The following is an 11,741-nucleotide window of genomic DNA, read 5'->3' as shown; positions in this document are numbered from 1 at the left end:
CTTCCTCTTGTCTCTGTCGGCTCGCGCCTTCCCCGCCCCCCTCCCGCCCGCCTTGTTGCCGCGGCTGTTTATTTTCCAGGCCGCTCCAGTTGCCGTGGCAACGGCGGCGGGGGAATTGATGGCGGGATGGAGCGGGAACGATCCTCCCGTTTTGCCTTGTTCGATTTGCGTCCTGTTTTTTTTTGCCCTGCCTTTCCTTCGGGGGCCCTCAGGGCGTCCTCCCCTCTCCCACGCGCTCTTTATCCGCACAACAGCCCTGTGAGGTGGGCTAGGGAGACAGACAGCGAGCGGCCTAAGGTCACACACAGAGACACAAAAACACCATGCGGCCCAGCTAGGGTTGCCGTGCGTCCTCTTTTTCCAGGACGCACCCTCCTTTTTCAAGGTAAAGGGACCCCTGACCATTAGGTCCAGTCGTGGCCGACTCTGGGGTTGCGGCGCTCATCTCGCTCTATAGGCCAAAGGAGCCAGCATAAAGCTTCCGGGTCATGTGGCCAGCATGACAAAGCCGCCTCTGGCGAACCAGAGCAGTGCACGGAAACACCGTTTACCTTCCCGCCGGAGCGATACCTATTTATCTACTTGCACTTTGATGTGCTTTCAAACTGCTAGGTTGGCAGGAGCAGGGACTGAGCAACAGGAGCTCACCCCGTTGCGGGGATTCGAACCGCCAACCTTCTGATCGGCAAGTCCTAGGCTCTGTGGTTTAACCCACAGCACCACCCGCATCCCCTTTTTACGGGTATGTAAAAGGAGAGTCGTCATAGTTAAAAGTAGAAGTCAGCAAAGGCGTCCTCTTTTTTTGCAGACCTAGGCCACTGACCAGCGGTGCCTGGGTCCACCGCCAGGTTTCCAGACGGGGCAGAAGAACCCTCTTCCGATGGCGGCACTCATGTCGATTTTGAAAGATGTAAACCAGCGGAACAGGCCCCTTGGCAGACCTCATTTTGGATGATCAAGGACAATGTGCCAGCCTTGAGCGCCTGCTCCTGCTGCCAACTAGCCACGGAGCACATGGTTATAGGTTGGAAGGTAATGGAAGGTGGGCAGGAGAATAAAGGCTTGCGTGGCACATTGGGCACATGTGACTTACGGGGAGCCAAGTCGAGCCTAGCAAGGTCAAAACTGCAGGAGTCTTGGAAGGCAATTCCTCTGAGAAAGAGAACAGTTTTCAGCATTTCATCAGTGGGATCTGAGGAGTTTGCAAAATTGGAATTCTGCTATATCCCATCCCAGGCCTTTGCCGTTTGTTCCTAATGTTCCATTGGAGTCTATAAAACTAACCTTAACCATTTCTATTCTCTAGCTTGTTGTAGAACGATTTTGCTCAAATGCCTATTCCAAAGAAATAAATTTGAGAAGCGTGATAGTTTCCCCCCAAAATCTTCATTTGTGACTTCATGGAATTCACTATTTTATCCATTCACGTTTCACATTGTCCAGAAACGTAACACTTTATTTTAGCTTTATAACCTTTGTACGCAATTGAGTTTTGATAATAATGGTTTTGGATTTAGCATCCATATTGTAGTTGAGTTCAGTCACAAGAGAGATAAAGCTAAAGACTGAAAACACTTGATTAAAATGAATCTAATGTCTCAAAACATTGTTGTATTTCCTTTAGTCCAGGAAATGCCAGCAACACATACTTGCTGAACTACACAATTGTGTGTAGTTTTGCCGTATCCCAAAGTAACATTCATTGTCTTGGGCCTTGCCCAAGTACTGATCCTACATCTTGACTTATGGTAGGTTGTACTTGGAGTAGACCCATTATTATCAATGAATATGACTAATTTGGGTCTATTCATTTCAGCATTGGCTACAACCTTGTGTAACCCAGGTATGTACTTCATGGGTATTTGTGGATACAGCACTGTCACTTGAGGCTTTGGTGGTGAGAAGTGTCTCTTTCCAGTTTCAAGTAGTTCACCAGTTACAACTGTTCCTGGACAGGGATAGTCTGACCAGTGGTCCATGCCTTGGTAGCTTTCTCTTTTGATTATTGCAATAAATTATCCTTGAAGCCAGAGAGTCAATTAGTGCTGAATGCAATTACCAGATGTTTAATAGGTATGGAAAGCGTGGTTCATATTTCACTGATCCTTAAAACAACTGCATTGGCTGCATATTCAATTACAAGCCCAATCTAAGGTGCTGATGTTACCTTTAAAGCCATAGCTATATTGCAACTAAAAACATGAAGTGGTACCTCTCCCTGTAGTTGTCTGCTGCTGCTTTAAGATCCAGGGGTGTGGTGGATTTCTCTGTTATAATTTATGCCTGTACTGATAGGACTAATAAAGTCCAGGTTACAAACTTTTGAAGAAATAAGGCCTTGTGCTTGGGGAATTTATCTGGGACCTGTTGCATATTGGAGCTAGCACTGAGTTTTTGCTTTCATTTTCCATGTGTGGCTATTGCTTTGATGATGCAATCCCTTAGTCTGTTGTAAGCCTTTAGCTGACACTTCAACTAATGTACACACACACACACACACACACACACACACACACACACACACAGTGTCTATGATCATTTGAAATTCCCAAGGTAGGTATAGTGTGGGGGTACAGGGGTATGTGGGTGCTATATCACCAGTATTAGAACTGCTGATTTTATACACCTGACCTCAGCTCTCCTTTTCCAAAAATGGATTCTGCACTTAAATGGTGTTGTTTGTAGCTGCTGTTGAGAGTCCCACTGGTATCTTTATCCAGAGGCATTAAGGTCTTCTGGGAAATCTGATAATTGCTGTACTGTTACTCTGCTTTTTGGCTTTGTTTGTTGCTTTGTTTGTTGTATGTGTATTATTTGCTTGGTTCTGTGCACTTTCAATGTCTATTCCAATCATCATATTTCCTTTATAATACTAATAGTCCTGGCACTTGAGTTCTGCAGCCTTACTCAAACTGAATTGATTCCTGGATAATACCAAAATAGGTTTTGAATGAGTAAATAAAAATAATAAAATGTGGGAGGAGGAGTTATTCTTGCTTTTATTATTTCTTTTGTCTTTTTTATCTTGTATATGTTGTGAACTGCTCTGAGATCTACAGATAAAGGGAAGTATACAAATTTAATTATCAGGAATAATAATAATAATAATAATAATAATTTTGTGCTGCCATCTTGTTTCCAATGGGTAGTCTTTAGATAGGTTCTCACCAAACGTTTAAAGCACAACTGATACACATCATTCCTCCAAAAAAACTCTGAGACCATAGCTATAATTCCCAGCACCTTTAAAAAACCCTACAGTTATCAGGATTCTTTGGGGAAGTCATGTGTTTTTAAAGTGTGTTAGATGTGCTTTAAATATAGGGTGTGGATCAGTCTCAAGTTTCCTGTGAGTTGTGTGAGAGCAGAATGCTATGGTTTATTGCCATGTGTCTTTTTTATTTTTAAATACCTGTTTTGGCTCACCCTCCATCAGATGACCCCAGGGCAGTTAAAAACACAAATGTGTGCACTCTCTTTCCTTTCTAAGCTCATATGCACTTGTGGTAGTGACCTCTGCAATGACTCTCTTCAGTGCTGCAAGTTGGCCTGTTACATTCCAGTATCGTGATGGTTGCTGTCATCATCCAGAGGGGTGTGTCCTTCCACTCTCCTATCATGTGTCCTCTCTGCTGCTGTGCTGCTTTTGTACCACTGATGCCATTCTCATGTCCTGAACTACATTCAAGACAAAATAAATCGCCATTATTGCTACTCGTTTTGGCAAGCGAAAAGGGAAGAGAGTGGGGTGCTTGGGAATGGAGGAATGAGCCTGTTGCCTTGGGGCAACACTATTCCCACAGAAAGATCACTCTGCAGTTGAAATTTAGAAGCAACTTCGCTGAAGAGGAGCACAGTGCACAAAATTAATAGGATTGGGTTCTCATCAGGTCAGGGACGCGAGACTTTTATATTACTGCTGTTAAGTGCAGTGCATTCAGCGGTTCTTGCCCTGACAATAGAATTGGACTTTCCAAAGTGGGTACCATGGAGAGGAGGCCTTTTGTTAGAGGGCAGAACCTGAGTTTGCTAGAAGGCTGATTAACGAAGAATTGATGCTTTTGAATTATGGTGCTGGAGGAGACTCTTGAGAGTCCCATGAACTGCAAGATCAAACCTCTCAATTCTTAAGGAAATCAGCCCCGAGTGCTCACTGGAAGGACAGATCCTGAAGCTGAGGCTCCAATACTTTGGCCACCTCATGAGAAGAGAAGACTCCCTGGAAAAGACCCTGATGTTGGGAAAGATGGAGGGCACAAGGAGAAGGGGACGACAGAGGATGGACAGTGTTCTCGAAGCTACCAGCATGAGTAGGACCAAACTGCGGGAGGCAGTGGAAGACAGGAGTGCCTGTTGTGCTCTGGTCCATGGGGTCACGAAGAGTCGGACACGACTAAACAACAAATGTTGATTTTTATAGATTGTGGGGGTAGCTGCCCCTCCCTTGGCTACGCCCATAGCGGGTGCTGTACTCTTCCTGGAAACCTATGCGCTATGAAGGGCTTCCTTCATTACCATCGCTTTGAAAGGCTCCCTAAGCCGGGAGGAGTTCACCATTACCGTTAATCGCACGGTATTTCTCTTCCCGGGGGCGCAGGCAGCTCGCTCCCTAAGCTGTGCGGGGGCGACCCTCCTTTCGCTTTTAAATGGGGGGGTAGTCGCGTAAAGTGGAGGGGTTGGAAGCCCTACAGGTCGTTTGAGGCCGAGACTCTTCCTGGGCCGGCGTTGATGGCAGGCCGGACAAGGAGAGCCGCTTCCGTTTGGCCTACCACACGGCACGCCGGCCGGCCGGCTTCGAGGACGAGAACGTGCGCAAGCGCGCGCCCCCCCCCTTTCCCTGCCCCGCCTTTCGAGGAACAGCAGAGGAGAATCTTGCGGGGGCGGGGGAAGAGGGCGAGAACGAGCTCGTCGCTGACGTCACGAGCCGGCTTCCCGGCATTCGCGGCGGCGCCGGGTATATAACCGGCATCCGCCCGGCCGGACCCTCCCCATTCAGTCGCCCTCGTCATCGGCGTTTCGCTTGTGGACCGTCCGTGCCGTTTCATCCTCGACGTCTTGATCGCCGCCGTCGCCGTCGCCGTCAGCATGCCTGGGTATTCCAGTGAGAGGGACCGCGGGTGAGCCTGAGGGGCTCGGTTCACTTAACACGCGGCCGGCTCCCCGAGGCTCCCGCCTTAAAATACCGTCTGGGGCTGGGATGGCGGGGGTCGTTAAAATGGCGGCGGCGAGAAGCAGCCGTTTCCCGGCGACCGCTCGAGGCGCGCGGAATGAGGGGAGGGGGCGGAGGAAGAAGGATGACCGACCGCCTCAGGGACGTCGTTGCTGGCCGAGGCCCGATAGTTAAGGTGGCGGGGGGGGGGCGAGAAGCGGGAGGTTAATTTGACGGTGGTGTTCCGCTGAGGGGGGGGGGGGAGAGAAAAAAAGGCGATTTAGGCGGGGGGCGGGGAAGAGAAGCGCAGCGGGCAGGAGGCAGAAAAGGACGTGCGGACTGGGATTTATCTTCTCGCCGAAACCGGTTTCCCCTCCCCCCCCCTTTTTTTTTTGTCTCTGGACTCGGGCGGATGTCAATGGCTGGCCCCGCCATGCGGCGACCGAGGGGGAAATCAAAATGCCGGCGGCTGCCTTTGTTCCTCCTCCGTCTGCTGCTCTCTATCCCCGCCCCGGCGTCAAAATGGACGCGCCGACTAGAAAATGTGGCGTAGACGGAAAAGACAAAAGCGGGAGGGAGGGAGAGAGAGATGGAGGGAGGGGGGAGACGCCTCTCGGCCTCCTTTGTGTGCGGCTTGGCGCGTTTGGGCGGGCGGCCTCCCCCGGCGCCACCTCTCTCCCCTGCCACGCGCCCCGGACAAAAAAGCCCAGTCTAGAAATGGGATTAATTTAGGGGACGAAGGCTAGGCGGGGGGTAGGCTAAGCGGGATTTAGAAGCCCTTTTGGGTGCGCGCAGGCGCCTTAAGCGCCGTGCTTCGAATTTCTCCCCCGGCTCTGAATGAAGCGTTAATATATGTGTCTAAAAAGAGAAGTAGCCTAATCCCGCCGCTTGAAAAAGCTAGCTTCTTACCGGAACCGTGTAGGTTTCATAACCATCCCCGCCCACTTAGGAGCCTGACGCAAAGAGGGAGTGCCCGGCAATTACCGACGGCGACGTTTGTTTTTGTAGCGTTAACCCAGCTTCAGTTCTCTTTTCTAGTATCCTACCAGTTCTGAACCTTACTGTGTTTTTAACTTTTGGGTTGGAAGCTATGGGGTACACAGATACCAGCGATCGTTTTTTAATATGTCCCTTAACCATGGCTACTTACGACACTGAATTAAAATTTGCTTTGGCAGGTTTGGTGGCCCTCGTTTTGGAGGAAGTCGAGGGGGATCTTTAGGTGGGAAGAAGTTTGGGAACCCTGGAGAAAAGCTTACAAAGAAAAAATGGAATCTAGATGAGCTTCCTAAATTTGAGAAGAACTTCTACCAGGAACATCCTGATGTTGCCAGACGTCCTATGGTATGAAAACTACTAACTTTGTAGACAATGTTGCTTGAATTGTGCTGTAAGTAAAGCGTGCTTAAATCACTGCTTTAGTGACTATTATGCCTGATGAGTCGTGGTTTTTTTTATTTGCAGCAAGAGATTGAACAATACAGAGCAGGAAAAGAGATCACAGTTAAAGGCCACAATTGTCCAAAACCAGTTATGAATTTCTATGAAGCTAACTTTCCAGGTAAGTAGTAAATTTATTGGTAGTAAATACATATTTGTATACACCTCTTTAATAAAGTTGTTGGACTTAACTAGCATACTTCATTGTATTTCAGCAAACGTTATGGAAGTTATTCAGAGACAGAACTTTACGGAACCAACTGCTATTCAGGCACAAGGTTGGCCTGTTGCCTTGAGTGGACTGGATATGGTTGGCGTAGCACAAACTGGATCGGGGAAAACACTGTCTGTAAGTACTTCTGTTTAGCTGTTCAGATGATTTAAACGAATGATATTTTTTTCCTTGAACTAAGATCCTTCCTTTTTCCCCAACAGTATTTGTTGCCTGCCATAGTACACATAAACCATCAGCCATTCCTAGAACGAGGAGATGGGCCCATTGTAAGTATTGAGCAACATAAAATTTGTTGTGTGGCAGGGGTAACGAGAACTTAAACTTGGATGTCATGACTGTAGAAACTTGTATTTGTGATAGGATCAATCAAGCTGAAAGTTTGGATTTTTGATCTTTGGGCTCATGTTGGGTGCAGCTTGAACAGGACTAAAACAGGGGCAGGGATCTCTGTTAAAGTTCTGCGAATAAATAATGGGAGCATGTCTATTTCATTATCTTTTTAAGCTGCTGAGTCTTCTCAGCAGCTTCCATTTTCCCCCTAGAGTGCCACAGAACAGTACTGCCACTGCAGTATTGATGAGTTTTGCTTTGCTCCCTATGATCTTCCAGTGGCCAAAATCCCTGTTACAGTAGTATAAATACAGTTCATTACATCTTCTATAGCAGTTGTTGAAGCCATATGATTTATTTGTCCATCACAAACTTGCTGACAGATGGCAAAACGCTAACCAAAAGGCATAAAGTCGTAATGAGCTTTACTGCCAGAAGTGAATCTGCACCAGTGTGTTTACTTTGAAGAATGAAGTAAAAAAGTAAATTGAGTAAAAAATAGAATGTCCTATCATTTTCAGTGCAATCTGTACCAGTAATTACCCAGAGTACAGTATGACTATATTTGTACTTCTGTTCACAGTGTTTGGTGCTGGCACCAACTCGAGAGCTGGCTCAGCAGGTGCAGCAAGTGGCTGCAGAATATGGCAGAGCCTGCCGTTTGAAGTCTACTTGTATTTATGGAGGTGCTCCTAAGGGACCACAAATACGTGACCTGGAAAGAGGTATGAAAATGACAGCTGAGCAACGTTCTAGTATGTTAAGCCTCACCATGATAGCTTATAAGCTACAAAGAGTGTAAAATCATTTTGAGAAATGGCTACTAAGTAACTTACATTTTGCTTTCAGGTGTGGAGATTTGCATTGCAACACCTGGTAGGCTCATAGACTTCTTGGAAGCTGGAAAAACCAATCTCCGGCGATGCACTTACCTTGTTCTTGATGAAGCTGACAGAATGCTTGATATGGGATTTGAGCCTCAGATTCGAAAAATTGTAGACCAGATTAGAGTAAGTTCACACTTTTATTGGACACAGTCAGGAAGTTGTGCCCAGGAACTTGCTAGTTCTAGGAGCTGGGCAACTGACAGAATGTTAAAAAATATCCATTTACTTCCAGCCTGACAGGCAGACTCTGATGTGGAGTGCAACATGGCCCAAAGAAGTTAGGCAGCTTGCAGAAGATTTCTTAAAAGAACATGTACACATCAACATTGGCGCATTGGAACTAAGTGCAAACCACAATATTCTGCAGATAGTGGATGTATGTCATGATGTAGAGAAAGATGATAAGTAAGTAAAATTGGAAATGCTTTTGGTTGAAAGAATAGTTGAAGCATTCTGCGGATCTTTAAATGTCTTATACTCTGAAGGCATTTGCATTAATCCCATACTTCTGAAAGTTTTTGATACTACTGTTTCCTTACAACAGGCTTATTCGGTTGATGGAAGAAATAATGAGCGAGAAAGAAAACAAAACTATTGTCTTTGTGGAGACCAAAAGAAGATGTGATGATCTTACTAGAAAAATGAGGAGAGATGGGTAAATATTTCCAGTGAACCAAATTAGCATAGGCACTTGAAGGAATAATTCAGCTACTTAAATATGAAAAAAATTGTATACCTGAAATGTGGGGAGGGGTAGCCTATTCCGTGGTACCCATGCTGGTGCTGCAGAACCCAAAGCAGTTATGTCTCCCTACCATAATTCCAGAACTGTCAGGTCAAGATTAATGTAATTCTATATTTCAAGAGCAATGTTTTCCAATAGATTTTTATTAAGTGTGAATTTTGTAGCAGGATAAAGACTATAGAAGTGTCTTCCTGATAAAAGTGGAAGAACTTGCTGGGGTTGGGGTGCCATGTGCATTTACTGGCTGTGCAAGGACAAAATGAAAGGTCACTGCTAATGTATTGGTTAATTTAGTGACTTTGATAAAAGATACTTATGTGACGGTAAATATTACTGCAGGTGGCCAGCAATGGGTATCCATGGTGACAAAAGTCAACAGGAGCGCGACTGGGTTCTAAATGGTGAGTAATTCAGAACGGCTTCTAAATTATGAATTCAAAGGGTTATTCTACTAGAATACCAAATGTTTTTTAAAAATGAATTAATACGGTTTTCTTTGTTTCAGAATTCAAACACGGAAAGGCTCCTATCCTGATTGCTACAGATGTTGCCTCCAGAGGTCTAGGTTAGTACAACTAATTTGGGTGACAGACAACTTTAAAGAAAGTTCGTTGCTTTCTTTAACCTCTGCATTTTTCTAAGTTTTTTCACATAAAGGTGCAGTCTTTGTGGCAAGGCCTAGGCATGACAATCGGAGGACTCGAGGGGGATGGAGGACTAGTGGAAGTGATCGTCTGGACGCTTCCAGTCCAATAGAGAGGTGAAAGTTGAACATTGTGTGCCAGTAATCTTCAAAAGGCAAAGACAAAAACTACGAGCCCATAAACTGTTCTCTCAAACGGTAGCATCATTCACGGTTCACTTTTGCCCGGTTATTTCTACTGTTCCATGCTTTGCATGACTGCCATGGTGCACTGCTGTTTAGTCTGTGTGCATACTGTTTGCTGTGGTCCGTGAGTCTTTGGATTTCAGTGAGTTTGCTGAAATGTCGAAGAATAATTAAACTACAGTGATCTCTGGTTTTTTTTCCAACCTTTGAAATGGAGAGAGAGCAGCTTTAAAATGTACTGAGCCTTGTACAAATTGGTGAGTACTGGCACATGAAATTTGAAAGTCCACCTCTCAATTTTACAAGTTGGGGTGGGAAAAGCAGTGGCTTTTCAAACCTGGAGTTCCTCCGTCACCTATACCCTAACCGTCATGTCGAGACCTGCCAGAGAGAGACACACACTCAAGTGAACGCTGGCTTCTTGGAAGCGCTTGCCTAGACGAGACACAGTGCATGAAAACAACTTGATGACCTTTCGGGGACAGGTATGTTTTTCTTGCAGCTGCGGTTGAAAGGTCTTGGCAAGACAAGCAGTGTGGCCCTCTATTAGAGCTTCTGGTGTGTGGCAAGACCTCATTTTTTTATACCGAGGTCCTTGGGAGCACACGGAAGAGGCTACTGTGAACTTATTTGGTCTTACTGCAAGAAGCATTCAGATGTCACTTGACTTGTTAGGGGCACTCTGGTAAGGATTTAGATCACGGGGTGAATTGCAAAGAGGTTCAGAGGAGGGAGAGCATCCATGATCTCAGGTGTTGTGGTTTTTATTTTTATTTTTTCCAGGAATAGATAATTAACATTCTTTACAGCAGTTACCATCTTAAAATCTATTACTGTCTAACTTGCTTTTTCATCTGGCTGTTGTGGTGTGCAAAATTTTGTACATTGCTTTTTGCCGCACTGCAACACTTTACAGATGTGGAAGATGTGAAATTTGTCATCAATTATGACTACCCTAACTCCTCTGAGGACTATATCCACCGAATTGGACGAACTGCCCGCAGTACCAAAACAGGCACAGCATACACATTCTTTACACCTAACAATATAAAGCAAGTAAGCGACCTCATCTCTGTACTTCGTGAAGCAAATCAGGCAATCAACCCAAAATTGCTCCAGTTGGTTGAAGACAGAGGTTCAGGTAAGTCTTAACTTGTCTTAGTATGATATTTCCAGCATTTGATTCTTCCATTGCATGTGTTATTTAATGGACATCAGAATTCCTTTTTGCCCTAAAATGGCTCTTCCTTGTACTATCACAGTAGAAAATAATTCTTTAACAGTAGTTTTCAGTGCTTAAATATGTAACCAGTAAAGTTGTGTTCAGTCCTATTCCTTTGTGGTTGTATCGTTTTTAAGCTTTTTCAAAATACAACTTTTGCCTTGCTCCTGTTAGGAGTTGGAGGTCCCAAATTGCAACGAGTAGTTTTCTTAACTTGCCTTCTAATTTTTCTGCAGGTCGTTCCAGAGGTGACCGCCGTGACAGATACTCTGCGGGCAAAAGAGGTGGATTTGGTTTTAGAGAGAGGGAAAACTTTGAAAGAACCTATGGTGCAGTGGGCAAGAGAGACTTCGGTGCAAAAGCTCAGAATGGTGGCTATGGTGCTCAAGGTTTTGGTAATGGAACTGCCTTTGGAAACAACTTTGGAGGAGCTGGCATGCAGGGTGGATTTAGGGCTGGCACACCAGCTTATCAGAATGGTTATGATCAGCAGTATGGGAATAACATGGCAAACATGCACGGTGCAATGAACCAGCAGCAGTATGCATACCCTGCAACTGGCACCACGCCAATGATAGGTTATCCAATGCCAGCAAACTATACCCAATAACTTAGAAGTATATTTAAGTGTCTTGTTTTTCATAATTGCTCTTTATATTGTGTGTTGAGACAGGATAGTTATTTAAAATCTTATGGAACATGCAGACGTGTCTGCAGTGCAGCTGTTAACTATGGTGCACTTTTCCGCTATTTAAGTTGAATATTCTCTACATTCCTGAACAATTTTTAGTTTTTTGTACTAGAAAATGCAGCCAGTGTTTTCACAAAGTAAATGTACAGTGATTTGAAATACAACAACTGGGGGCAATGCATGGCCTTCCAATAAAGATATTTGAAAACACAA

The 11,741-nt window shown here is 45.2% G+C and overlaps 1 protein-coding gene and 1 long non-coding RNA gene across 5 annotated transcripts; both read left to right on the top strand.

Moving 5' to 3' along the window:
• Position 1: 1 nt before the first annotated feature.
• LOC114587958 (uncharacterized) lies at positions 2-2,977 on the top strand. Its single transcript, XR_003704360.2, has 2 exons — positions 2-385; positions 809-2,977. It is a non-coding gene; the product is annotated as an uncharacterized LOC114587958 (long non-coding RNA).
• A 1,971-nt stretch (positions 2,978-4,948) lies between these two features.
• DDX5 (DEAD-box helicase 5) lies at positions 4,949-11,741 on the top strand. 4 transcript variants are annotated; one of them, XM_028712817.2, is made up of 13 exons: positions 4,949-5,093; positions 6,328-6,493; positions 6,614-6,710; positions 6,805-6,938; positions 7,025-7,090; positions 7,738-7,879; positions 8,004-8,164; positions 8,274-8,446; positions 8,586-8,696; positions 9,126-9,187; positions 9,292-9,351; positions 10,532-10,756; positions 11,074-11,741. In XM_028712817.2, exons 1-13 carry the CDS (start codon positions 5,086-5,088, stop codon positions 11,445-11,447), a joined length of 1,779 nt encoding a protein of 592 aa, XP_028568650.1. In that variant the 5' UTR covers positions 4,949-5,085; the 3' UTR covers positions 11,448-11,741. The 4 variants fall into 4 exon arrangements, with proteins under 4 accessions (XP_028568650.1, XP_028568641.1, XP_028568657.1 ...); XM_028712808.2 differs by having other exon boundaries at positions 9,123-9,187; XM_028712824.2 differs by having other exon boundaries at positions 4,963-5,117; positions 9,123-9,187.

The sequence above is a fragment of the Podarcis muralis genome, chromosome 2 (assembly GCF_964188315.1).
Source record: "Podarcis muralis chromosome 2, rPodMur119.hap1.1, whole genome shotgun sequence".
Classification (NCBI taxonomy): domain Eukaryota; kingdom Metazoa; phylum Chordata; class Lepidosauria; order Squamata; family Lacertidae; genus Podarcis; species Podarcis muralis.
The sequence above is the reverse complement of the archived record's forward strand: the minus strand, read 5'-3'. Positions and strand labels throughout refer to the sequence as shown.

Excerpts from the sequence above, each read along its gene's own strand:
- DDX5 (XM_028712824.2), top strand. The coding sequence starts at position 5,086 with ATGCCTGGGTATTCCAGTGAGAGGGACCGCGG. Across the intron at positions 6,939-7,024 it reads GATCGGGGAAAACACTGTCT|TATTTGTTGCCTGCCATAGT; the intron begins GTAAGTACTTCT and ends TTTCCCCAACAG. Across the intron at positions 7,880-8,003 it reads AATACGTGACCTGGAAAGAG|GTGTGGAGATTTGCATTGCA; the intron begins GTATGAAAATGA and ends TTTTGCTTTCAG.